At 64.0% G+C, this 25,389-nt stretch overlaps 2 protein-coding genes across 5 annotated transcripts in view; both read left to right on the top strand.

Annotated features, from left to right (window-relative positions):
• XPO6 (exportin 6) overlaps positions 1-18,129 on the top strand; it is a 60,558-nt gene extending 42,429 nt beyond the window's left edge. For 2 of the 4 annotated variants that reach the window (XM_068147330.1, XM_068147329.1), the window contains exons 13-24: positions 1,273-1,432; positions 2,087-2,179; positions 5,549-5,693; positions 6,706-6,852; positions 7,658-7,847; positions 8,710-8,865; positions 11,229-11,343; positions 12,787-12,958; positions 14,034-14,195; positions 14,914-15,012; positions 15,799-16,077; positions 17,496-18,129. In XM_068147330.1, the coding sequence (XP_068003431.1) occupies positions 1,273-1,432; positions 2,087-2,179; positions 5,549-5,693; positions 6,706-6,852; positions 7,658-7,847; positions 8,710-8,865; positions 11,229-11,343; positions 12,787-12,958; positions 14,034-14,195; positions 14,914-15,012; positions 15,799-16,077; positions 17,496-17,597 (1,820 nt within the window). In that variant the 3' untranslated portion in view covers positions 17,598-18,129. The remainder of the gene's footprint in view (positions 1-1,272; positions 1,433-2,086; positions 2,180-5,548; positions 5,694-6,705; positions 6,853-7,657; positions 7,848-8,709; positions 8,866-11,228; positions 11,344-12,786; positions 12,959-14,033; positions 14,196-14,913; positions 15,013-15,798; positions 16,078-17,495) is intronic. The other 2 variants (XM_068147333.1, XM_068147331.1) reach the window with 1 other exon arrangement.
• A 5,671-nt stretch (positions 18,130-23,800) lies between these two features.
• Positions 23,801-25,001, top strand: LOC137445535 (nucleoside diphosphate kinase, mitochondrial-like). Its single transcript, XM_068147381.1, has 5 exons — positions 23,801-23,840; positions 23,978-24,099; positions 24,226-24,339; positions 24,711-24,823; positions 24,884-25,001. The coding sequence occupies exons 1-5, from the start codon at positions 23,801-23,803 to the stop codon at positions 24,999-25,001; spliced, it is 507 nt and encodes a 168-aa protein (XP_068003482.1).
• Positions 25,002-25,389: the final 388 nt, after the last annotated feature.

Here is a 25,389-nt window from a genome sequence, read left to right as displayed (position 1 = left end):
GCTCTGTGCCAGCTGCTGCTGCTTCTGCTCTTGAAGTTTGCACAGAATCCCAGCCTGGCAGGACTGGAAGGGAGCCCTGGAGCTCCCCCAGCCCAAGCCCTGCTCCAGCAGGGCACCCCCAGCACCCTGCCCAGCAGCACAGTGCCCAGCAAGGGTTGGAAGCTCTCCACACCAGCAGACTCCACAACCTCTCTGGGCAGCCTGCTCCAGGCCTCCAGCAGCCTCACCCCAAACAACTTTCTCCTCCTGCTCAGCTCCAACCTCCTGCCTGACACTTGCTGCCCCTTGCTGTCCCTTCTGCTGGCCCTGGGCACCACTCAGCAGAGCCTGGCCCCAGCCCCTTGCCCCCCACAGTTCCTTTAGCTCTTGCTGAGCATTGCTCAGCTGCCCTCTGGGGCTGCTCTTCTGCAGGCTCTCAGCCCCAGGGCTCTCAGCCTTTGCTGCTCCCAGAGCTGCTCCAGGCCCCTCAGCAGCTCTGCAGCCTGCCCTGGGCTCTCTCCAGCAGTGCTCTCTTGGCAGCCTTGTTGCTGAAAACCTCATCTGAGATTAAATATCAGAAGGGGAAGTTCAAAAGAGACTTTCTTTGCAAGGTGGTTTTCCAGAGCATGTTTGCTGTTGGGTTTTTCTCCAGAGCATGTTTGGGTTTCAGTGGTAGGTCTGGGGTGCTCAGAGCCCAGGTGTGTGTAACCTAGCAGCAGGGTGAGTGTGAAGGGGGTGAGTGAGAAACCTTCTGTGGTTGTTACTGGTGAGAGATGAGGCTGGGGACGAGCACACTTCACAACAGAAGCCAACCCACTCCTCTTCTCAGGATGCTCTCCAGCTGCTGGCTCTCCCTGTGCTGTCCCCAGCAGAGGGAGTGCAGGCAGGGCCCTTGCCCGGGGCTGGGGTTGCCTTTTGGTGTCAGTGGTGACCAGAGGGCTCCTCTCCTCCAGGTGCTGGTGCCACCCGGAGCAGAGGAGAGAGGAGCAGGGCTCAGCTAGCTGGGAACATCCGTCACAGCCTGTAAAGCAGTGAGGCCGGTGGAAGAGTTGAGCCTCCTGCCCAGCTGGAGCGTGTCCATGGCTGGAGCAGGGCTGTGGGGCAGCGGGGGGCTGGCTGGAGCAGGCTGCTGCTGCTGCTGGCCTTAGCTGCACTCCGTGCTGCACTGCCTGGCTCTCAGGCGGCTCCCGGCCCGCGGCGCCCTGAGGCTGCTGGGGGCTGGGGGGCCCAGCCCGGGGGGGCCCAGCCCGGGGGGCTCAGGCTGGCTGCACTGAGGCAGGGCTGTGCTTGCAGGGCCCAGGCTGAACATCACTGCGGAGAACGACTGCCGGCGGCTGCACTGCTCCCTGCGCGACCTCAGCTCCCTGCTGCAGGCCGTGGGGCGCCTGGCGGAGTACTTCACTGGGGATGTCTTTGCTGCCAGGTTCAACGATGCCCTCACCGTGGTGGAGAGGTGGGTGTGCCAGGGCGCCGCTGCCCCTTGCCAGGACAGTCACAGAATGGGGTGGGAGAGCCCGCTGAGATCACCTGGCCCAGCCAGCAACCCAACCCCACCCTGGCCCCAGCTGCCATGGCCACAGGGCTCTGGAACCCCTCCAGGCATGGGGACTCCACCACCTCCCTGGGCAGCCTGGGCCAGGCCCTGACCACTCTGGCAGCAAAGACATTTTGCCTCCTCTCCAACCTAACCCTGCCCTGGCACAGTTTCAGGCCATTGCCTCTCCTTCTGTCCCCTGAGCCTAAGGAGCAGAGCCCAAGCCCCAGCTGGCTGCAGCCTCCTCTCAGGGAGCTGCAGAGAGCAAGGAGGTCTCCCTCAGCCTCCTCTGCTCCAGGCTCAACACCCCCAGCTCCCTCAGCTGCTCCTCCCCAGCCCTCTTCCCCAGACCCTTCCCCAGCTCTCTTGCCCTTCTCTGGACCTGACAGCCTCTCAGTTGTTTCTGGAGTGAGAGCCCAAAGCTGACCCCAGCACTCCAGGTGTGGCTTTGAGCCTTCTCTAAGGTGCCAGCAGCCATGTTTCCCCTTTGCCAGTCCACATGCCAGGGTGTTTTCCCTGTGGAGGGCCCTCCTGCAGTCTCTTCTCACTGCCCCTCTCTGCACTCCCCTGCAGGCTGGTGAAGGTGACGCTCTATGGATCCCAGATCAAGCTGTACAACATCGAGACTGCGGTGCCCTCGGTGCTCAAACCTGACCTGATTGATGTGTGAGTACCACAGGGACCCTGCTGCTGCACACAGCTGGCACACAGCAGGGGAGGGGAGGGGGGGTTGGAGCTCTTCAGCTGCTGCCCTGAGACTGCCAGATGGAAACAAAATCTCTTCAGTGATCTTAGGCTACACAGGAGGGCAGCTGCCTGCAACTGCCTTGCCTCAGACTGATGTGCTCAGGCTATCCAAAGACAAACACATTGTGATGAGAAGTGAAAACCCCCCAGGGGGGAGCAGCAGGAGTGAAAGGAGGAGGAGTAAGAGCAGGAGGAATAAGGACAGGAGGAGTGAAAGGAGGAGGGGTAAGAGCAGGAGGAGTAAGGACAGGAGGAGTGAAAGGAGGAGGAGTAAGGGCAAGAGGAGTGAGAGGAGAGTACAGCTCTGCAGGCCCTGGGGCAGCAGTTCCCTTGCAGTGTCACTACAGCTGAGGTGTCCCAGCAGTGCTGCTTCCAGCCCCACTATCTGCTCCTAGTTCCAGCTGAAGATTTTGGCCCCCAAAGCCAGGCCTAGGGCTCAGGTCAGAGGTGGTTTTCCTAGCCCAGGGTTCTAGGTCCTTGCCCTCCCACACAAGCAATTGGAGCAGGTGAAGGCCTTCATCCAGAAGGGGACAGTGGGCATGGAACCCTGGTGCTGCCAGTGCTGGAAATCCCTGTTCTGAGCCTGACTGCACAGGGCTGCAGTTTGAGGCACAGCCTCTCTGTGGGCCCAGCAAAGGTCCTGACCCCAAAGCTCTAAGGTGGAGCTAACACCAGGGTCACAGACAGGGAACTGTGACAGCAGCTGCCAGCTCTGTCTGAGAGTCACACAGTGATGGGGGCTGGAAGGGACCTCCTGAGACCATCCAGCCCAACCCCCTGCCAGGGCAGGGCACCCAGGAACACATCCAGGGGGGTGGAAGCTCTGCAGAGAAGGAGACTCCAGAACCTCTGTGGGCAGCCTGCTCCAGGGCTCAGCAGCCTCACAACATCAGGAGTCTTTCCCACCATGCTCAGGCCTGTGCCCCTCTGAGCTCTCCTGATATGGACCTGGTGTCAGAGGCTCATAGAAAGGGTTGGGTTGGAAGGGACCTCCAAGATCACCCAGTGCCAAGCCCCTGCCACCTGCCATGGGCAGGGACACCTCCCACCTCCCAGCCTGGCCTTGAACACCTCCAGGGAGGAGGCATCCACAGCCTCCATGGGCAGCCTGCCCACTGCCTGCCACCCACCAGCTGCTGGCTGAGCACCTGAGGCAGTGCTCTGAGCCCTGATGATCCCTGTGCTCTGTGCCCTGAGCCCTGTGCTCTGAGCCCTGATGATCCCTGTGCTGTGCCCTGATGATCCCTGTGCTCTGAGCCCTGATGATCCCTGTGCTGTGCCCTGATGATCCCTGTGCTCTGTGCCCTGATCCCTGTGCTCTGAGCCCTGATGATCCCTGTGCTCTGAGCCCTGATGATCCCTGTGCTCTGTGCCCTGATGATCCCTGTGCTCTGAGCCCTGATGATCCCTGTGCTCTGAGCCCTGATGATCCCTGTGCTCTGAGCCCTGATCCCTGTGCTCTGAGCCCTGATGATCCCTGTGCTCTGAGCCCTGATGATCCCTGTGCTCTGTGCCCTGATCCCTGTGCTCTGAGCCCTGATGATCCCTGTGCTCTGAGCCCTGATGATCCCTGTGCTGTGCCCTGATCCCTGTGCTCTGTGCCCTGAGCCCTGTGCTCTGAGCCCTGATGATCCCTGTGCTCTGTGCCCTGATGATCCCTGTGCTCTGTGCCCTGATCCCTGTGCTCTGAGCCCTGATGATCCCTGTGCTCTGTGCCCTGATGATCCCTGTGCTCTGTGCCCTGATCCCTGTGCTCTGAGCCCTGATGATCCCTGTGCCCTGAGCCCTGAGCTCTGTGCTCTGAGCCCTGATGATCCCTGTGCTCTGTGCCCTGATCCCTGTGCTCTGAGCCCTGATGATCCCTGTGCTCTGTGCCCTGAGCCCTGTGCTCTGTGCCCTGATCCCTGTGCTCTGAGCCCTGATGATCCCTGTGCTCTGTGCCCTGATCCCTGTGCTCTGAGCCCTGATGATCCCTGTGCTCTGTGCCCTGAGCCCTGTGCTCTGAGCTCTGATCCCTCTGCCCTGATCCCTCTGCCCTGAGCCCTCTGCCCTGAGCCCTATGCCCTGAGCCCTGATCCCTCTTCCCTGAGCCCTGTACTCTGGTCCCTGATCCCTGGTGCCGGCTGGGGTGGGTGCGGCGGGCTGACGCGGTGCTGCTGCCCGTAGGCAGGCGCAGTGCCCGGTGCCGGCTGGGGTGGGTGCGGCGGGCTGACGCGGTGCTGCTGCCCGTAGGCACGCGCAGTGCCCGGTGCCCGCTGGGGTGGGTGCGGCGGGCTGACGCGGTGCTGCTGCCCACAGGCACACGCAGTGCCCGGTGCCGGCTGGGGTGGGTGCGGCGAGGTGACGCGGTGCCGCTGCCCGCAGGCACACACAGTGCCCGGTGCCCGCTGGGGTGGGTGCGGCGGGCTGACGCGGTGCTGCTGCCCGTAGGCAGGCGCAGTGCCCGGTGCCGGCTGGGGTGGGTGCGGCGGGCTGACGCGGTGCTGCTGCCCGTAGGCACGCGCAGTGCCCGGTGCCCGCTGGGGTGGGTGCGGCGGGCTGACGCGGTGCTGCTGCCCACAGGCACACGCAGTGCCCGGTGCCGGCTGGGGTGGGTGCGGCGAGGTGACGCGGTGCCGCTGCCCGCAGGCACACACAGTGCCCGGTGCCCGCTGGGGTGGGTGCGGCGGGCTGACGCGGTGCTGCTGCCCGTAGGCACGCGCAGTGCCCGGTGCCGGCTGGGGTGGGTGCGGCGGGCTGACGCGGTGCCGCTGCCCGTAGGCACGCGCAGTGCCCGGTGCCGGCTGGGGTGGGTGCGGCGGGCTGATGCGGTGCCGCTGCCCGTAGGCACGCGCAGTGCCCGGTGCCGGCTGGGGTGGGTGCGGCGGGCTGATGCGGTGCCGCTGCCCGCAGGCACATACAGTGCCCGGTGCCCGCTGGGGTGGGTGTGGCGGGCTGATGCGGTGCCGCTGCCCGCAGGCACACACAGTGCCCGGTGCCCGCTGGGGTGGGTGCGTCGGGCTGACGCGGTGCCGCTGCCCGCAGGCACGCACAGTGCCCGGTGCCCGCTGGGGTGGGTGCGTCGGGCTGACGCGGTGCCGCTGCCCGCAGGCACACACAGTGCCCGGTGCCCGCTGGGGTGGGTGCGGCGGGCTGACGCGGTGCCGCTGCCCGCAGGCACACACAGTGCCCGGTGCCCGCTGGGGTGGGTGCGGCGGGCTGACGCGGTGCCGCTGCCCGCAGGCACACACAGTGCCCGGTGCCCGCTGGGGTGGGTGCGGCGGGCTGACGCGGTGCCACTGCCTGCAGGCACGCGCAGTCACTGGCAGCGCTGCAGGCCTATGCCCACTGGCTGGCACAGTTCTACGGCGAGGTGCAGCGCCACAGCCCGCAGCAGTTCGTCTCGCTCATCTCCACCACGCTGGAGGCCATCACTCCTCTGATCAGCTGCAAGGTACCTGCACCAGCCTGCCCTGCACCAGCCTGCCCTGCACCAGCCTGCCCTGAGGGCACCCCTGAGGGCAGGGCTGCTGCGGCTGCTCCACGCGGGGGCCCCGGGCTGGGAGCTGCCCCGGGCTGGGAGCTGCCCCGGGCTGGGAGCTGCCCTGGGCTGGGAGCTGCAGCTCTGTCCTGCAGAGCTTCCACGGAGGGGGAGACCAAGAGCAGCTCTGGAGAGCTGAAAGGGAGGCTGATGTGGAGCTAAGCAACATCGAGGCTGACAGAGTTGTTTGGTTGGAAGAGACTGCGTGGAGCCCAAGCCTTACCCCAGCACTGCCAGGGCAGCACTGAGCCATGGCCCTCAGCACCACTGAGCCCTGGCCCTCAGCACCACAGCCATTCAGCTCTGGAACCCCTCCAGCCATGGGGACTGCACCACTGCCCTGGGCAGCCTGGGCCAGGCCTGGACAACCCTCAAGGGGAAGAAATTGTTCCTCATAGCCAACCCAAATCTTCCCTGGTGCAGCTTGAGGCCATTGCCTCTTGTCCTGTCCCTGGTTCCTAGGGAGCAGAGCCCAAGCCCCAGCTAGCTGGCTGCAGCCTCCTCTCAGGGAGCTGCAGAGAGCAAGGAGGTCTCCCTCAGCCTCCCCTTCTCCAGGCTCAACACCCCCAGCTCCCTCAGCTGCTCCTCCCCAGCCCCTTTCCCAGCTCTGTTGCCCTTCTCTGGGCTCCTCAGTGTCCTTCCTGGGGTGAGGGGCCCAGGTTTGACCCCAGTACTCCAGGGGTGCTCTCCCCAGTGCCCAGGGTTCTCTCTGTAAACTCAGCCTGATGACTTCATAGCTTGGACATGGGGAAATCTCTTCCCTGGTGCTCAGGGAGCTGAGCCCTGTCCTGGTGACTCTCTGTGTGAGCACTGACCACAGCCTGGCTCAGGGCAGGGCAGGGGCAGCTCCCTCGCTGCCCAGCACCGGTGTGCCAGGTTGTGGGTGGTGCTGGTGTCCTGGCAGCCTGACCACTCCCTCTTGCAGGTGCAGGAGAAGCTGCTGCTGTCTGCCTGCCACCTGCTGGTGTCCCTGGCCACCACGGTGCGCCCAGTGTTCCTCATCAGCATCCCAGCCCTGCAGAAGTTGTTCACCAGGGTCACAGAGCCCTCTGCACAGCGCCTCCCAGACAAGGTGAGCCCTGCAGAGCTGCTGCCCCAGGCAGGCTGGGCCTCAGGCTGGGCCTCAGGCTGTCTGCAGCAAGGCACAGCCTTGGCAGAAGGATTTGTGTGGGAGCTGGGGCAGCAGTTCCCTCCTGCTGTGGGGATGCAGCAGCCATGCTGGTCAGCAGCATAAGGAAACAAAGAGCTGCACCTCCTGGAGCTTCATCCTTCCTCACCTGTGGCACAGACCCTGCTCTGCATCAGCTTAGAGTGCAGCTGATTAGAGAACAGGATCACAGAATGTTTGGCTGCCAAAGCCCTTCCAGCTCCTCCAGCCCAACCATTCTCTAACTGCCCAGGCTGGGGCTGAGCCATGGCCCTCAGCACCACAGCTCTGCCTCCTGGAAACACCCCCAGGGCTGGGGATTCAGCCACCCCCCTGGCAGCCTGGGGCAGGCACTGAGAACCCTTCCAGTGAAGTTTCTTCTCATGTCCAACCTGAACCTGCCCTGGCACAGTTTCAGGCCATTGCCTCTCCTTCTCTCCCCTGAGCCTGGGGAGCAGAGCCCAAGCCCCAGCTGGCTGCAGCCTCCTCTCAGGGAGCTGCAGAGAGCAAGGAGGTCTCCCTCAGCCTCCTCTGCTCCAGGCTCAACACCCCCAGCTCCCTCAACTGCTCCTCCCCAGCCCTCTTCCCCAGACCCTTCCCCAGCTCTCTTGCCCTTCTCTGGCCCTGACAGCCTCTCAGTGTTGTTTCTGGAGTGAGAGCCCAGAGCTGACCCCAAGCCCTGGGTGGCAGCCCTGCTGACCCCTGTCTCTGTTTGGCCTCTGGTTTGCAGGCACAGGTGCTGGTGTGCAGAGCTCTGTCCAACCTCCTGCTGCTGCCCTGGCCCAACCTGCCCGAGAGCGAGCAGCAGTGGGCCGAGCGCTCCACCAACCATGCCAGCCTCATCTCTGCCCTCACCAGGGACTACAGGCAGCTCAAACCTGCTGCCAGCCTGCACCACAGGAAGCTGCAGCTGGAGGACAGTAAGTACTAGGAGGGAGGGCTTCCTGCCTGCTGAGGGGAGGCACCAAGGTGTCTCTGCAGTCACTGTTCTGGTTGGGAGGCTGTGCATGGGGAGGACAGGGCAGGGCAGGAGCAGTTGGTGTTGGTGTTCTCTTTGGAGACCTTTCTCCTGTGGGGGAGTGGAGAGCTGCCTGGGAGCTCTGCTACTAAAATGCCATCACAGAATTGTTTGGGTTGGAAGAGTCCTCCAAGCCCAACCTTCAACCCAGCACCACCCTGGCCCCAGCTGCCATGGCCACAGGGTTCTGGAACCCCTCCAGGCATGGGGACTCCACCACCTCCCTGGGCAGCCTGGGCCAGGCCCTGACCACTCTGGCACCAAAGACATTTTGCCTCCTCTCCAACCTAACCCTGCCCTGGCACAGCTTCAGGCCATTGCCTCTCTTCCTATCCCCTGAGCCTAGGGAGCAGAGCCCAAGCCCCAGCTGGCTGCAGCCTCCTCTCAGGGAGCTGCAGAGAGCAAGGAGGTCTCCCTCAGCCTCCTCTGCTCCAGGCTCAACACCCCCAGCTCCCTCAGCTGCTCCTCCCCAGCCCTCTTCCCCAGACCCTTCCCCAGCTCTCTTGCCCTTCTCTGGCCCTGCTCCAGCCCTCAGTGTCCTTCTTGGAATGAGGGCCCAGAACTTCAGTGTGAGGGAGGTGAGGCTCTGGCCCAGGCTGCCCAGGGAGGCTGTGGCTGCCTCCTGCCTGGGGGTGCTGAAGGCCAGGCTGGATGAGGCCCCGAGCAGCTGGGTCTAGCTGAGAGGTGTCCCTGGGCCGGGCAGGGGCCGGGGTGGTGAGCTGTGAGGCCCTGCCCAGCTGAGGCTGTGCTGTGTCCCCCTGCAGCCAAGGTGCTGATCCAGCAGACGCTGGCCGTGCTGCAGGACATCGTGCAGAGCGTCTCCGGGGAGGCCACCAGGTCGCGGCAGATCTGCTACCAGTCGCTGCAAGAATCCGTCCAGGTCTCACTTGCCCTCTTCCCAGCTTTCATTCATCAGTCAGGTATAACCATGGCACAGCTCTGCTGCTGTGAGTAGCTTTAGCTGCTAACACCTCCTCTCCATCGCCCTGCAGGGTGCTGCTGCCCACGGGGGGGAGCTTGCTCTGCTTCTGGCTGGGCTGGGCTGAACCCAGAGGGAAGGAAAGTCTCTGACCCTCCCTTCCTGCAAGGACTTAGGGCAAGGGCTGGGAGTGCCAGGATGAGGGACAATGGCTTTGAGCAAGCTGGGCTGGTGGGAGGTGCCCCTGCCCATGGCTGGGGGCTGGCACTGGGAGGTCCCTTCCAACCTAAACCATTCTGTAGCACAACGACACAGGAGAAGAGGAGAGGGCCTCAGATTGCACCAGGGGAGGTTCAGGTTGGACATGAGAAGAAACTTCTTCCCTGAAAGGGTTCTCCAAGCCTGTCCCAGGCTGCCAGGGGCATGGCTGAATCCCCAGCCCTGGAGGTGTTTCCAGGAGGCAGAGCTGTGGTGCTGAGGACCATGGCTCAGCCCCAGCCTTGGCAGAGGTAGAGAAGGGTTGGACTTGATCTTGAAGGTCTCTTCCAAACAAGACATTTCCATGGTGCTGCTGCTTGGCAATCTTCTGCCCAGCAGCTTCTCTTTTGTATCACATGAGGGCAGCTGGAATGCCCAGGACTGCAGCACCTCCAGAGCAAGGAGTTCCACCAGGGCTGCTGCTCAGGCAAAACCAAGTTGAAAGGCAGAGAGCATCCAAGACAGGCTGGTGGTGCTGTGACCCCAGTCAGCTGCTGGCTTCAGAAGGTGCTAGCAGCCCCCACACCTGGAATGCTGTGTCCAGTCTGGGGCTCCCCAGTTCAGCAGGGACAGAGAACTGCTGGAGAGAGTCCAAGGGAGGCTGTGAGGAAGCTGAAGGGACTGGAACAGCTCTGCTGTAAGGAGAGGCTGAGAGCCCTGGGGCTGCTTAGTCTGGAGAGGAGAAGGCTGAGAGGGATCTGATCAATGCCTGTCAGTGGCTGGGGGGCAGGTGGAGGGGGCCAAGCTCTTTTCAGTGCTGCACAGCAATGAGATGAGCCAAGGAGCAGTGGAGACAAACTGGAAGAGAGAAGGTTTCAGGAGAGACTTCTTGGCAGTGAGGCTGGATCTGATCAATGTCTGTCAATAGCTGAGGGGTGGGGGGCAAGAGAAAGGGGCCAGGCTCTGTTTGGTGCCCAGTGATAGGACAAGGGCAGGCAGGAGGTTGGAGCTGAGCAGGAGGAGAAAGTTGTTTGGGGTGAGGCTGCTGGAGGCCTGGAGCAGGCTGCCCAGAGAGGTTGTGGAGTCTCCTGGTGTGGAGAGCTGGATGTGTTCCTGGGTGCCCTGCCCTGGCAGGGGGTTGGACTGGATGCTCTCCAGAGGTCCCTTCCAAGCCCACACTGCAGGGGTAGCCAAGGAGGAGCTGGGCAGCTGCAGCTCTCCCCATGCCTGTTCAACAGAGAGGATTGGGCCTGGTGCAGGAGTGGCTGTGGTGCTGCTCTGCCAGCTGCACAGCCACCTGCTGGGGATCACTTCTGGAGGTAGAAGGCTCCTGCCAGAAAACAAAGAACCTGGGGGCTGTCTCCCAGCCCCCCCCCAGGCTGTGTGGCTCTTCTGGATTTCCTTCTGTTTCCTGTCAAACCTCTGCAAGCAGTGAGCCTCTGGAAATCAGCCCAGGCCATCACCACCAGAGCTTCCTTCAAGCACTCCCTGTAGGCAGACCAGGCTAAGGTCCTGGCTGATAGTACCCAGTCCAGATCTGGGGCCCCCAGCACAAGAAGGACCTGGAACTGGCAGGTCCAGAGGAGGCCACCAAGATGAGCAGAGGCTGCAGAACCTCCCCTGTGGGGCCAGGCTGGGAGAGCTGGGGCTGTGCAGCCTGCAGAAGAGAAGGCTCCAGGGAAACCTCAGAGCAGCCTCCCAGTACCTGAAGGGCTCCAGGAGAGCTGGGCAGGGACTTGGGCCAAGGGCTGGGAGTGCCAGGCCCAGGGCCAATGGCTTTGAGCTGGGAGAGAGGAGACTGGGAGTGAAGAGGAGGAAGAAATCCTTTGCAGTGAGGCTGGGGAGACTCTGGCCCAGGCTGCCCAGGGAGGCTGTGGCTGCCTCCTGCCTGGAGGTGTTCAGGGCCAGGCTGGATGAGGCCCTGAGCAAGCTGTGCTGGTGGTGGTGCACTGGGTGGTCTTGGAGGTCCCTTCCAAGCCATTCCCTGGCTGCAGGGAGCAGGTTTGGTTTGCAGTGGTTTCAGTGTCCAGGGCCTGGCCTGCTGCTGAGTCCCCCCCAGCAAATGAGGTTCCCTGCACAGGAGGAGCAACCCCCCCAGGAAGTGCTGCTGGATGTACTGAGATGAGACCTTGACTCCTGCTTTCTGCTTGGCTCTTCTGACCCTAGATGTGACAGATGAGATGCTGAGCTTCTTCCTCACCCTGTTCCAAGGCCTGAGGGTGCAGATGGGAGTGTCTTTCACTGAGCAGATCATACAGACCTTCCTCAACATGTTCACCAGGTACTGTCCCGTGCTGCTCTCCTCTTTCCTAGCCTCCAGCACGATTCATCCTGGGAAGCTGTCACACAGCAGGTCCCTGCCCCACTCCCAGCCCCTCTCTGCCCTGTCCCAGGACTCAATCTGAGGGAAATGCTCCTAACTCTGTAGTGGCCAAGCCCAGGAACATCATTTAAGAGCCCAAGCCTTACCCCAGCACTGCCAGGGCACCACTGAGCCACGGCCCTCAGCACCACTGAGCCCTGGCCCTCAGCACCTCTGAGCCCTGGCCCTCAGCACCTCTGAGCCCTGGCCCTCAGCACCACTGAGCCACGGCCCTCAGCACCCCTGAGCCCTGGCCCTCAGCACCCCTGAGCCATAGCCCTCAGCACCTCTGAGCCCTGGCCCTCAGCACCACTGAGCCACGGCCCTCAGCACCACTGAGCCCTGGCCCTCAGCACCCCTGAGCCATAGCCCTCAGCACCTCTGAGCCCTGGCCCTCAGCACCACTGAGCCATAGCCCTCAGCCCTACTGAGCCCTGGCCCTCAGCACCACTGAGCCCTGGCCCTCAGCACCCCTGAGCCATAGCCCTCAGCACCTCTGAGCCCTGGCCCTCAGCACCACTGAGCCATAGCCCTCAGCCCCACTGAGCCACAACCCTCAGCACCCCTGAGCCCTGGCCCTCAGCACCACTGAGCCCTGGCCCTCAGCACCACTGAGCCCTGGCCCTCAGCATCTCTGAGCCCTGGCCCTCAGCACCACTGAGCCCTGGCCCTCAGCACCGCTGAGCCACAACCCTCAGCACCCCTGAGCCCTGGCCCTCAGCACCCCTGAGCCCTGGCCCTCAGCACCACTGAGCCCTGGCCCTCAGCACCTCTGAGCCCTGGCCCTCAGCACCACTGAGCCATGGCCCTCAGCCCCACTGCCACACAGCTCTGGAACCCCCCCAGGGATGGGGACTGCAGCACTGCCCTGGGCAGCCTGGGCCAGGCCTGGACAACCCTCAAGGGGAAGAAATTGTTCCTCATGGCCAACCCAAACCTGCCCTGGGGCAGCTTGAGGCCATTGCCTCTTGTCCTGTCCCTTGTTCCTTGGGAGCAGAGCCCAAGCCCCAGCTGGCTGCAGCCTCCTCTCAGGGAGCTGCAGAGAGCAAGGAGGTCTCCCTCAGCCTCCTCTGCTCCAGGCTCAACACCCCCAGCTCCCTCAGCTGCTCCTCCCCGGCCCTGCTCTCCAGACCCCTCACCTGCTACATTCCATCTGGAGCTGGACTCTCGCTGTGTGTTAGATCCCACCCAGGATCTGAGGGCTCCTCAGCCATCACTCAGGACCTTGGGGAGCAGCTCAGTCAGCCCCTGCCAAAGCCTGGCTCGAGCTGTGGCGCCACGCTCCAGGCCTGTGTTGGCTGGGCGGCGGAGGGGCCGTGGCTGTGCCGGGGCGGAGCTCTGGCAGGGCGCTGTGTGTTGCAGGGAGCAGCTGGCAGAGAGCATCCTGCACGAGGGCAGCACCGGCTGCCGGGTGGTGGAGAAGTTCCTGAAGATCCTGCAGGTGGTGGTGCAGGAGCCAGGCCAGGTCCTGAAGCCTTTCCTGCCCAGCGTCATCTCCCTGTGCATGGAGCAGGTGTACCCCATCATCGCGGAGGTAGGAGCAGGGCCTCGCTGCCCCGGGAGCCAGGAGCTCCTCAGCTGCTGGCGTGCAAGGGACCCAGTGCAAGGAACCTGAAGCGGTGTGGAGGGAGGGGCTCCAGCTGCAGGCTGCCCGCGGCAGGGCGGGGGGGGGGTGGCCCTTAGCACGGCCCAGGGCTGCTGAGCTCACTGCCCTCCTCGGGGCCAAAGGCTCTGCTGCTGTGCCCGGGGTGCCTGGGGTGGGGCACCCAGGGGTGGTGTGCCCAGGACAGGGTGCCCAGGGGCAGGGTGTCCAGGGGCAGGGTGCCCAGGGGCAGGGTGTCCAGGGGCAGGGTGTCCAGGGGCAGGGTGTCCAGGGGCAGGGTGTCCAGGGGCGGTGTGCCCAGGGGCAGGGTGTCCAGGGGCAGGGTGTCCAGGGGTGGTGTGCCCAGGGGCAGGGTGTCCAGGGGCAGGGTGTCCAGGGGTGGTGTGCCCAGGGGCAGGGTGTCCAGGGGCAGGGTGTCCAGGGGTGGTGTGCCCAGGGGCAGGGTGTCCAGGGGCAGGGTGTCCAGGGGTGGTGTGCCCAGGGGCAGGGTGTCCAGGGGCAGGGTGTCCAGGGGCGGTGTGCCCAGGGGCAGGGTGTCCAGGGGCAGGGTGTCCAGGGGCGGTGTGCCCAGGGGCGGTGTGCCCAGGGGCAGGGTGTCCAGGGGCAGGGTGTCCAGGGGCAGGGTGTCCAGGGGTGGTGTGCCCAGGGGCAGGGTGTCCAGGGGCAGGGTGTCCAGGGGCAGGGTGTCCAGGGGTGGTGTGCCCAGGGGCAGGGTGTCCAGGGGCGGTGTGCCCAGGGGCAGGGTGTCCAGGGGCAGGGTGTCCAGGGGTGGTGTGCCCAGGGGCAGGGTGTCCAGGGGCAGGGTGTCCAGGGGTGAGGTGACCAGGTGTGGTGTTCCCAGGGGTGAGGCACCCAGGGGCAGGGTGTCCAGGGGTGGTGTGTCCAGGAGGGGTGTGCCCAGGGCCGGGGTGCCCAGGGGCGGTGTGCCCAGGGGCAGGGTGTCCAGGGGCAGTGTAACCAAGGGGCTCAGGCCCGGGGCCGTGGTGAGCCCTGCCCTGTCCTGCAGCGCTCTTCCCCCGACGTGAAGGCCGAGCTCTTCGAGCTGCTCTTCAGGGTGCTGCACCACAACTGGAGGTACTTCTTCAAGTCCAGCGTGCTGGCCAGCGTGCAGCGCAGCCTGCCCGAGGAGCCCATGGAGAATGAGGCCCAGTTCAGTGCCATCATGCAGGTACCAGCCCTGCCGCCCCTGCCCGCCCCCCTGCCACCGCCCCTGCCCCCCTGCGCCCGCCCCTGCCCCCCTGCGCCCGCCCCTGCTCCCCTGCGCCCGCCCCTGCGCCTGCCCCTGCCCCCCCGCGCCCGCCCCTGCCCCCTGCGCCCGCCCCTGCCCTCCTGTGCCCGCCCCTGCCCCCCTGCGCCCGCCCCCACGGCAGCGCCAACCCCTGCGGGCTGCTCCTGCTGCGGGCTCCCAGGGACACCAAGAGGAACAGAGCCTGGAGACCTCCCCTGTGGGGCCAGGCTGGGAGAGCTGGGGCTGTGCAGCCTGGAGAAGGCTCCAGGGAGACCTCAGAGCAGCTTCCAGTGCCTGAAGGGCTCCAGGAGAGCTGGGCAGGGACTTGGGCCAAGGGCTGGGAGTGCCAGGCCCAGGGCCAATGGCTTTGAGCTGGGAGAGAGGAGACTGAGAGTGGAGAGGAGGAAGAAATCCTCTGCAGTGAGGCTGGGGAGACTCTGGCACGGGCTGCCCAGGGAGGTGGTGCAGGCTCCATCCATGGAGACATTCAAGATCAGACTTGATGTGTCCCTTAGCAACTTGCTCTAGCTGGAGGTGTCCCTGCTGAGTGCAGGGGGTGGCCAAGATGCCCTTGGAGGGTCCCTTCCAACCTGAAGCATTCTGTGATTCTAGAGGTGCCTCTGTGCCAGTCCTCTCCCCCAGCTGTCTGTGCTTGCAGGCCTTTGGGCAGTCCTTCCTGCAGCCTGACATCCACCTCTTCAAGCAGAACCTCTTCTACCTGGAGACACTCAACACCAAGCAGAAGCTGTACCACAAGGTGAGTCCTGGGGCTGGCTGACAGCAGGAGGCTGCCCTGAGACTTGCTTTAGGCTTCTCAGAAACTGCAGGTCGGGAGCTGGGGGCTAAGGCTCAGCCTTTGCTTGCCTGCTGTGCTGCTCAGCACTACACTGCTGCCAGAGTTGCATCAGCACCGACCTGATGCTGCTGTGGTGGGCACAGGAGGCGTCCCACCCAGCTCAGGCAGTCAAAGCAGAGCCTTGGTGTGCTCCCTCCTGAGGGGAAGCCAAGGACACACACAGTGACAGTGCAGTGTGAGGGATCAGCAGCTGTGCTGAGGCCCTGCAGTGTCCTGCCCTGGGCATCTGCAGTCTTCTCCCTGCCAGGTGTGGTGAGGTCTCCTCCTCCAGACCCTCTGAGCTGGGCCTGTTAGCTGCTGTCAGGAGGGCTGAAGCTTGCAACCCAAGGGCTTGCCCCTCTGTGCCAGCAGAGCTTTTGGGTTTGCAGCTGTGGGCACAGCTGGAGGCCAGCCCCTCCTGGCACCAGCTGCCTGTGCAGAATCCAGCCCCTGGCTGGCAGGAGCCCTGAGCAGGGCCAGCTCTGGCTGGAGTTTGAGTGGGGCTGGCTGCTGCTGGCTGAAATGGCAGTGCTGAACACATGGGGCAGGGGCAGAGGTGGCTGTGGGCTCCCAGCTCAGTGCTGGCCTTGGCTGGGCCTGCACAATGCTCTGTGTGCTCAGAGGAGCCTGCAGCCCCCCCGGTAGCTGAGCCCCAGCAGCGCCCCAGCGCTTGGCCTGTCCTTGCTGACGGTGTGGTGCCGGCTGCAGGGACCCCTCCTGGGGTGGGAAGGCCCTGACTGTGCTCCTGCCCTGCAGAAGATCTTCAGGACAACCATGCTGTTCCAGTTCATCAACGTGCTGCTGCAGGTGCTGGTGCACAAGTCCCACGACCTGCTGCAGGAGGAGATTGGCATTGCCACCTACAACATGGCCTCGGTGGACTTCGATGGCTTCTACTCTGCCTTCCTCCCCGAGTTCCTGGCCAGCTGTGACGGGGTGGACTCCAACCAGAAGAATGTGCTGGGGAGGAATTTCAAGATGGACAGGGTAAGGAGGGGGCAGGGCTGCAGCAGGGCTGCCAGGGTGAGAACACACTGGCAGGGAGCTGGCAGGGAGCTGGCAGGGAGCTGGCAGGGAGCTGGGAGCTCCTCACAGCAGGGGCTGCGGGCAGGACCTTCTTTTCCAAGCACTTCCAGACTCAGCAGTGCCCAGCCAAGGACTCTTCTGCGTAGGTGCCAGCAGTGACACCTCCTCTGGTGCCAGCAGTGACACCTCCTCTGGTGCCAGCAGTGGGGTGGCAGCAGGAGCAGGGCAGGGATTGTGCCCCTGAAGTGAGCACTGGGGAGGTCACAGCTTGAGTGCTGGGTTCAGCTCTGGGCTCCTCACTGCAGGAAGGAGATTGAGGAGCTGGAGCAGGGCCAGAGAAGGGCAAGAGAGCTGGGGAAGGGTCTGGGGAAGAGGGCTGGGGAGGAGCAGCTGAGGGAGCTGGGGGTGTTGAGCCTGGAGAAGAGGAGGCTGAGGGAGACCTCCTTGCTCTCTGCAGCTCCCTGAGAGGAGGCTGCAGCCAGCTGGGGCTTGGGCTCTGCTCCCAAGGAACAAGGGACAGGACAAGAGGCAGTGGCCTCAAGCTGCCCCAGGGGAGGTTTGGGTTGGACGTGAGAAAAACCTTCTAAGCCAGAAGGGTTGTCCAGGCCTGGCCCAGGCTGCCCAGGGAGGAGGCTGCATGCCCAGCCCTGGGTGTATCTAAAGCACATCCAGACAGGGTGTAGTGGTGGCCCTGGTAGAGGTAGATCATGGTTGGACTTGATGATCTGGAAGGTCTTTTCCAGCTGCTGTGACTGTGGTTCTGTCATCCAATCTTCTCACATCCAGTCTGGAGACCAAGGCTGGGGGTAGGGAAGGAGCCTTGAGGGAATCACTGCACCCTAGAAGACTCTTGAGGAACACAACCCTGGGTACCCAGAAGCCTTGGCAGGGTCATGGTGAGCAGCTCCTGCTGCAGGTGGTGATGTCATGGGCCTTGGGAGAGAGCCTGAGGCACAGTTAGCCCAGACAGGACAAGGGCCAATGGCTTGGAGCTAGAGGAGGGCAGACTTAGGCTGGAGATGAGGAGGAAATTCTTTGCAGTGAGGCTGGGGAGACTCTGGCACAGGCTGCCCAGGGAGGCTGTGGCTGCCTCCTGCCTGCAGGTGTTGAAGGCCAGGCTGGATGAGGCCTTGAGCAGCCTGTGCTGGTGGGAGGGGTCCCTGCCCATGGCAGGGGCTGGAGCTGGATGGTGTTGAAGGTCCCTCCCACCCCAACCATGCTGTGGATCCCTCCGGGGCAGCTCTGGGACAGGCTGTGCTCCCTCTGTGTGGGCTGCAGGAACGTGGGGGTTGCTGCGGGGGTCGCTGCGGGGGTCGCTGGGCTGAAGCTGTGCAGGGAGGAGCGTTGTGGGCCGGCTGCAGCGGTGCTCTGCCTTGCAGGACCTGCCCTCCTTCACGCAGAGCGTGCACAGGCTGGTGAACGACCTGCGCTACTACCGGCTCTGCAACCACAGCCTGCCGCCGGGCACCGTCAAGCTATAGTCCCTGCGCCGGGCTGGCCTCCAGCGCCCCTCCGGGGCTCCTCTGGCACCGCCTCCTCGCCCCCCGAGCCGGGGCAGGGCCGCGGGGCGCCAGGGCCGGCGCCGGGGGCATCCTCCCGGCCTGGCTGGAGCCGGCGCCGGCCGCAGGAGGTCTTCGCGGCGGGCGGCTGGGCGGCAGCAGCGCTGCTCCTGCGGGGCTGGCTGCTCCGGCGCAGCCCCTGCCGGCGCCGCAGGGCTCTGCAGGGCTCTCCTGGTCGCGACTGTGAGGCAGAAGCCCAAAGACCACTTCAGACATTCTTACCTTCGACTCATTCCACCTCCTGCCCTGCCCAGCACCCTGGGGAGCAGCCTGCTGGTGCTGGGACTCCTTCTGGCACTTCTGTCACTCCCTGTTGGTTTCCAATTGCCTTGAAAAGCCTCCCCGTGGTGGGGGGGGCTCAGAGACTTCTTTGGGGGTTGGTTTTTTAGATGTTTTCTCATCATTCCATTGTGATACTAAACCAACATTGCTTCATGGAAATAAAAGTGCTTACTGGTTGTTTTAAACAGCTGCCAGCTGCCTCTGCTTGCCCCCAGCCAGCCTGCTGCTCCTGGCCCCGCCTGCAGCCCCAGGGAGCGGCAGAGCTGGAGGGGGGCCCAAAGACACAGCTCCAAAGGGGACTCTGGAGTACCTCAGGGATCCTGGGGTTGAGCAGCAGATTCCTGCTCTGCCTGGCCTGTGCCCTGGCTCTGCAGTCATAGAATGGGAGGGGTTGGAAAGGACCTCTGGAGATTGAATCCTACCCCCTGCCAGAGCAGCAGCAGCCAGGGAAGGGCACACAGGAGCGCATCCAGCTGGGTCTGGAAGGTCTCCAGAGGAGGAGCACAGTGCCCAGGGGGAGTTGGAAGGAGACTCCACAACCTCTCTGGGCAGCCTGCTCCAGGCCTTCAGCACCCTCACACCAAACAACTTTCTCCTCCTGTTCAGGTGGAACCTCCTGGCTGCCACTTTGTGCCCCTTGTGTTCACTAGGCACCACTGACAAGAGCCTGGCACCTTCTTGCCCCTCAGGTATCAATAGACATTGATCAGATCCCTCTCAGCCTTCTCCTCTCTGGACTACACAGCCCCAGGGCTCTAGCCTCTCCTCACAGCAGAGCTGTTCCAGTCCCCCTTGGACTCTGCAGCAGATCCCTGTCCCTCCTGACCTGGGGAGCCCCAGGCTGGGTGCAGTGTTCCAGCTGTGCCCTGCCCAGGCTCCCAGCAGCCCCTGGAAGGTGCTGTGTTGGAGTGGTGCAGAGCAGCATTGGCTGCTTGCTCCACTCCCTGTGTTCACCAGCCCTGGTCCCTGATGGTCTCTGTCAGCCACTGTGGTCACCCTGCTGGGATGTTGCCTGCACCCAGAGCTGCCTGCAGGGAGAAGCCTCAGATTCTTGGTGCTGCATCACAGGAGGCCTGGGCTGAGCAGGAGGTTATTATCCCAGCCCCAGGCCAGTCAGGAGCAGGCTTTGTGGAGTTTGTCCACCTCTGCTCATGCAGCTGGGGAAGATGAGCAGAGGTCTGCCCACAGAGTCCTTAAGGTTGGAAAAGAGCCCCAACCTGCACCACACCTCCATGACCACCAGGCCGTGCTCTGTGGGCTCAGGGGCAGCTGCTGGGGAGTGGGAGCAGCCCTGAAGATGTTCCCCCACAAAGCTCTGTGGGTGACAGGAGAGAGGTGGCTGCAGGTGGCCAGCTGGGGAGGTGTCCCCCTGATGTGTTTGCCTGCCCTGTGTGCAGAGCCCTGCTGCCTGCCTCCCACCTGGGACCAGGCTGATGCTTGGGCTTCAGAGCCTGCAGCCTGAGGTGGAAGTTCTGTGAAGCAGAGTGCAGCCTGCCCAGGACATGTCTCAGCAGCTCGTCCTGCAAACAGCTGTGAGCTGCTGGCTGCAGAGCTCAGGGGTGGGTGAGGGTCTGCCATGGGCCTGCAGAGCTCTGCCCTGCCCTGAGAGGGAAAGGTGCTGAGCTCCCTGACAGCCAGAACAGAGTTACACAGAGTGCCAGCAGCCTGGAAGGGAGCTCTGGAGCTCAGCCACCCAAGCCCTGCTCCAGCAGGGCACCCACAGCACCCTGCCCAGCAGCACAGTGCCCAGGGGGGGTTGGAAGCTCTCCACACCAGCAGACTCCACAACCTCTCTGGGCAGCCTGCTCCAGGCCTCCAGCAGCCTCACCCCAAACAACTTTCTCCTCCTGCTCAGCTCTCAGCTCCAACCTCCTGCCTGACACTTGCTGCCCCTTGCTGTCCCTTCTGCTGGCCCTGGGCAGCACCCAGCAGAGCCTGGCCCCAGCCTCTTGCCCCCCACAGCTCCTTTAGCTCTTGCTGAGCATTGCTCAGCTGCCCTCTGGGGCTGCTCTTCTGCAGGCTCTCAGCCCCAGGGCTCTCAGCCTTTGCTGCTCCCAGAGCTGCTCCAGGCCCCTCAGCAGCAATGCAGCCTGCCCTGGGCTCTCTCCAGCAGTTCCCTGACTCTCCTGAGCTGGGGAGCCCAGAGCTGGACCCAGGACTCCAGCTGTGGCCTCCCTAGGGCATAGAGGGGCAGGAGAACCTTCCTTGCCCTGCCAGCCACACTCTTCCTCATGCCCCCCAGGACACCTTTGGCCTTCTTGTCCCCAAGGCCACATTTTGGCTCCTGATGAGGTTGTCCCCAGCACTCCCAGGTCCTGAGCAGAACCTGCAGCAGCAGTGGGGGTCCAAGGCAGCCAGCTCTTGGAGTAACTTGGTGTCACTGTCTGCACTTGGAACTTGAGGTCCTTTTGGTGCCAAGTGCTGCAGGCTCCAAACCTGCCCCCAGAACCTCTCCCTCCTCCTCAGCTCTCACCCTGAGCTCTCAGCAGCTCTGCCCCAAGCTGCAGTGCTGAACAGTGGCAGCCTGTGGAGAACTTCCCACTGTGGAGTCCTGCAGCAAGCATCCTGCCTGTGGCTTCCTTCAGACACAGCTGTGGGGCCTGGGGGCTGGAGGCTCCTCTGGTGTTTGCAAAACCTTTGATTGACAGATTATGAAACTTCACCTTTGACCCCTTGGCCAAGGGCAGCAGCTGGAAGGTGGCCAAAGCCAGGGTGTGAGCAGCCACCCCTTGTGCTGAGAGCCCCTTCTTGGCAGGGGGCTGGCTGCAGCTCCCTGGGGACAGGTGGGCTCAGGGTTGCTGTCACCTTGCCCAGGGCAGCCCCTGGACCTCCTTCCCTGCTGCAGCAGGCACTGCAGAGAGCCCTCTGGGTGGCTGTCACCAGGCCCTCACAGCTTGGTGGCTCAGGGAGGTGGTGTTGCATTGGGCAGAGGCGATGGAGGTGACCAGGACTTGCCATCAGCTTGCAGATGTCTCTTCTTGTCCAGCTGCTCTCCTGAGGGCTGCCACAGGAGCCTGGGATGGGTGGGAAGCTCAGTGAAGGGTAACTTCCCAGCATGGAGACTGGGATCATGGAGTCATGGAAGTGTTTGGGATGGGAAAGACCTTTAAGATCATAGAGTTCAGCCAGCACTGCCAGGGCAGCACTGAGCCATGGCCCTCAGCACCACTGAGCCATGGCCCTCAGCACCACTGAGCCACAGCCCTCAGCACCACTGCCACACAGCTCTGGAACCCCTCCAGGGATGGGGACTGCAGCACTGCCCTGGGCAGCCTGGGCCAGGCCTGGACAACCCTCAAGGGGAAGAAATTGTTCCTCATGGCCAGCCCAAACCTCCCCTGGGGAGCTTCAGGCCATTGCCTCTTGTCCTCTCCCTTGTTCCTTGGGAGCAGAGCCCAAGCCCCAGCTGGCTGCAGCCTCCTCTCAGGGAGCTGCAGAGAGCAATGAGGTCTCCCTCAGCCTCCTCTTCTCCAGGCTCAACACCCCCAGCTCCCTCAGCTGCTCCTCCCCAGCCCTCTTCCCCAGCTCTGTTGCCCTTCTCTGGCCCTGCTCCAGCCCTCAATCTCCTTCTGGGAGTCAGGGCCCAAAACCCATCCCAGGATTCAAGCTGTGGCCTCCCCAGTGCTGAGCACAGGAGAACAATTCCTGCCCTGCTCCTGCTGGACACAAACCCCCTGGGATGAAGCTGTCTGCACCAGCCAGACCCTGGAGAACTGAGCCCCCCCCAGGACTCCCTGCAGAGCTGCCCCAGCCCCTCAGGAGCAGGCAGAGCTCCCACACCTCTTTAACACAACCTGAAGGAAAAGCAGGACCTGAGCTGGAGTGATGCTGTGATGAGGAACATCTCTGTCCTGAGGAACATCTCTGTCCCCTGAGGAGCATCTCTGTCCCCTGAGGAACATCTCTGTCCTGAGGAACATCTCTGTCCTGAGGAGCATCTCTGTCCCCTGAGGAGCATCTCTGTCCCCTGAGGAACATCTCTGTCCTGAGGAACATCTCTGTCCTGAGGAGCATCTCTGTCCCCTGAGGAGCATCACTCTGCTGAGGCTCACCCCTCTCTCCTGCACAGGGATCTCCCCTCACTATCCTCTCACCTTGCTGTCTTTTGGCAGTGGTTTTCCCACAGAGCTCAGCAATGCCTCGAAGCAGAGCTCCAGTCCAGGCAGTGCCGTGGGCAAGCAGGGCAGGGGCCGCTCCTCTCACCCCTCCCCCAGCACCCACTGCATGCCCAGGACAGCCCCAAGCGTCCGAGTGAGGGCACCGGCCTGGGTGCTCCCTGCTGTGCCCTCTCTGGTGGGCTGGAGCTGGCATGGGCTACCCTGGGCTCTCTCCTTGCCTGGCCCAGCAGCAGGTCTGCGTTTTGGCAGCGTCTGGACCCTTCCCGTGCCCCTGGGTCACTCAGGCTTGGTGCAGGCTCTGCTCCTGTCCCCAGGGCTGTCCCCTCAGGTCCCCATCCCCTCTCTGCCCTGGTCCCTTCTCTATCCTGCCCCTGGGGACCCTGTCCCCGTTCTGATCTCGACCCAGGAGACCTGGTCCCCATCCTCAGCCAGTTCCCATCACTGCTCAGCACTTTCCCTGTCCCCATCCTCCTCCTGTCCTGGGGACCCAGTCCCTATCTCTGTCCTGCCCCAGAGGACCCTGTCCCTGTCCCCATACTGCCTTCAGTCCCTTCCCTGTCCTGCCTCTGGGATTCTGTCTCCATCCTTGTCCTGTCCCTGGGGAATTTTGTCCTTATCCTTGCCCTGTCTCTGGGAGACCCTGGCCCCATCCCTGGCCCCATCCCTGGCCCCATCCCTGTCCCACTCTCAGCCCCTTTTCCCTCTCCTGCCTCTGGGGATCTGTTCCTGATCCTTGTCCCATCCCTGGGGGACCACTTCCTAATGCCTATCCTGTCCCTCTTCCAATCCCTGTCCTGGTGACCAAGCTCCAATTCCCATCCTGTCCTCGGTGTCCTGCCTGTCCTGTCCATCCTGTCCCCATGGGCCCCACTGCCCTGTCCCCTGCTGGTGGCCCCCAGCACCCCATCTGTCCTGACCAACCCTGGGCAGTGCCCAGCTTGAGTTCCTTCACTTCTCTGTGGTACGAGTCAGTGCCAGGCCCTCCTGTGCTGTGTGCCAGGATGGGACTGAGGGCAGAGCTGGTGACTCCCCAGGCACCAACCTGAAGGTCCCAAGGGGCTGCAATAAGGGGACCCCAACCTGTCCTGGGGGAGCTGGGTGGGAGCCTGGGGAAGCTGGGCCATGCCCAGGAGTGCCCAGAGAAGTGGGTGAAGTCTTGGGGTCCTTTATCCTGCTCTGCTCCAGCTGGCACAGGGCACAGCCTGCAGTCCAAACCCCGAAGCCTGGGGCTGGCAGCACAACCTCCCATCCTGGCACCTTCTGTCACTGTCCCTGCCGCTCCTTCCTGCCCCTCTGGGCGATGCACTGTGCCCTGGGGCACTCCTATGCCATCCTGCCAGCATGGCTGCCTTGAGGCCAGCAGCAGGGCACAGGGGTGGCAGCACACTGTCCCGTGGTGCCATGGGTGACCAGACCCTGCCACCCCACCATGCTCCATTTTGCTCTCCACCAGTGGAAGGCTGTGACCAGAGACCTCCTCTGTGCCCTGAGGCTGGATGGAAGCGGTGGTGGCACATAGGGTGGCACGGGACACAGCAGTGTGGTATCCTCGGCAAAAGCAGGGCCAGCCCATCCCTCACTGGGCATTTCCTGGCCATGGGCATGTCCCCAACACCCACTAGGACTTGGCAGCGTAGCAGGGACCCTCCCAGGCTGCACGGCACAGGGACACAGCCCCGGGATGGGGACAGGGATGGGGAAGTGGTCCCCCCACAGCCTGCGCCCATGTGGACCGAGCAGCAGCCCTTGGTGCCCTGGGAGCAGTGTGGGGTCCTGTTGCCAGAACCCATGTCCCATGCCCGGTGGTGCCCGTGTGCCATGCCCGGTGGTGCCTGTGTGCCATGCCCGGTGGTGGTGCCTGTGTGCCATCCCGGAGTGATGCTGCTCCCTGGTGCCCCGCAGGGCTGCGGGAGCAGAGGCTGGTGCTGGTGAGGCCAGAGGCGGCGCGGCGGCAGCTGGTGGGCAGCGTGGTGCAGCGCTTCGAGCGGCGCGGGTGCAGGCTGCTGGCCATCAAGCTGCTGCAGGTACCCGGCCCCGGCCCTGGCACCCTGCCCCCCACGCCCGGCGGCCAGCGCAGGGGGTGCTGGGGTGGGGACAGCAGCAGGGGGCATCGGCCGGGGGCGCCCTTCGTCACCTCACGCTGCCCACAGGCCACCCAGGGGCTGGCGGCACAGCAGTACCGGCAGCTGCGGCTGAAGCCTTTCTACCCTGCGCTGCTCTCACACATGACCTCGGGGCTGCTGGTGGCCATGCCGAGGGACCGGGCAGGGCCGGGCTAAGCTGTGCCAGGCTGGGCTAAGCTGTGCCGGGCTGGGCTAAGCTGTGCCGGGCTGTGTCGGGCTGGGCTGTGTTGGGATGGGCTGTGCCTGGCTGGGCTGTGTCGGGCTGGGCTGTGTTGGGATGGGCTGTGCCTGGCTGGGCTGTGTCGGGCTGGGCTGTGTTGGGTTGGGCTGTGCCGGGCTGGGCTGTGTCGGGCTGGGCTGTGCGGGGCTGGGTTGTGCCGGGCTGGGCTGTGTCGGGCTGGGCTGTGTTGGGTTGGGCTGTGCCGGGCTGGGCTGTGTCGGGCTGGGCCTTGCCGGAGGCTTTGTGGCCCCTGAAGGGGTCCGGCAGAGCCCAGGTGTCTCCTGACCCGCAGGTGTGGGTGGGCTACGATGTGCTCAAGTCCATGCAGGCCATGGTGGGGGACACTGACCCTGTGGCGGCGGCGGCCGGCACCATCCGGGGGGACTTCAGCTCGTACGTCAGCAGGCAGGGACGCGGCGGGGGGCTGGGGGCACCCCACAGCTCCTCATGTCTCACCCCCCGCAGGAACGCGGTCCGTGCCAGCGACTCGGAGACAGCCCAGCCGGAGATCGGCTTCTGGTTCCGGTGGGATGAGATGGTGGCCTGGGAGAGCGGGGACAAGGACTACACCTCCGGGCCCTAGGGCCACCGGGGGGACGCCCCCACCCCACAATAAACCCCAGCGCCCCCCGGCGTGGTCACCCTCTCCTCCACTGGGTGCCGGCAGCAAGTGCTGGGGGGGCTCTGGGGGCCCTGGGATGGCCCTAGGGGACACTGGGGACATACTGGGAAGCACTGAGCTGTTCCTAGGGGACACTGGGGCCATACTGGGAAGCTCTGGGAAGCACTGAGCTGTTCCTAGGGGACACTGGGGACATACTGGGAAGCACTGAGCTGTTCCTAGGGGACACTGGGGACATACTGGGAAGCTCTGGGAAGCACTGAGCTGTTCCTAGGGGACACTGGGGACATACTGGGAAGCACTGAGCTGTTCCTAGGGGACACTGGGGACATACTGGGAAGCTCTGGGA

This window comes from Melanerpes formicivorus, unplaced genomic scaffold (genome assembly GCF_026170545.1).
Source record: "Melanerpes formicivorus ecotype bairdi unplaced genomic scaffold, bMelFor1.0.p_v2 SCAF_14, whole genome shotgun sequence".
NCBI classification, from domain to species: Eukaryota; Metazoa; Chordata; class Aves; order Piciformes; family Picidae; genus Melanerpes; species Melanerpes formicivorus.
Note: the sequence above shows the minus strand (reverse complement) of the source record. Positions and strands in the feature narration are given on the sequence as shown.

Coding starts and splice junctions, on each gene's coding strand:
- LOC137445535 (XM_068147381.1), top strand. CDS start 23,801: ATGTGGACCGAGCAGCAGCCCTTGGTGCCCTGGGAGCAGT. Junction 23,841..23,977: donor CTTGGTGCCCTGGGAGCAGT/GTGGGGTCCTGT, acceptor GGTGCCCCGCAG/GGCTGCGGGAGCAGAGGCTG. Junction 24,100..24,225: donor TGGCCATCAAGCTGCTGCAG/GTACCCGGCCCC, acceptor CGCTGCCCACAG/GCCACCCAGGGGCTGGCGGC.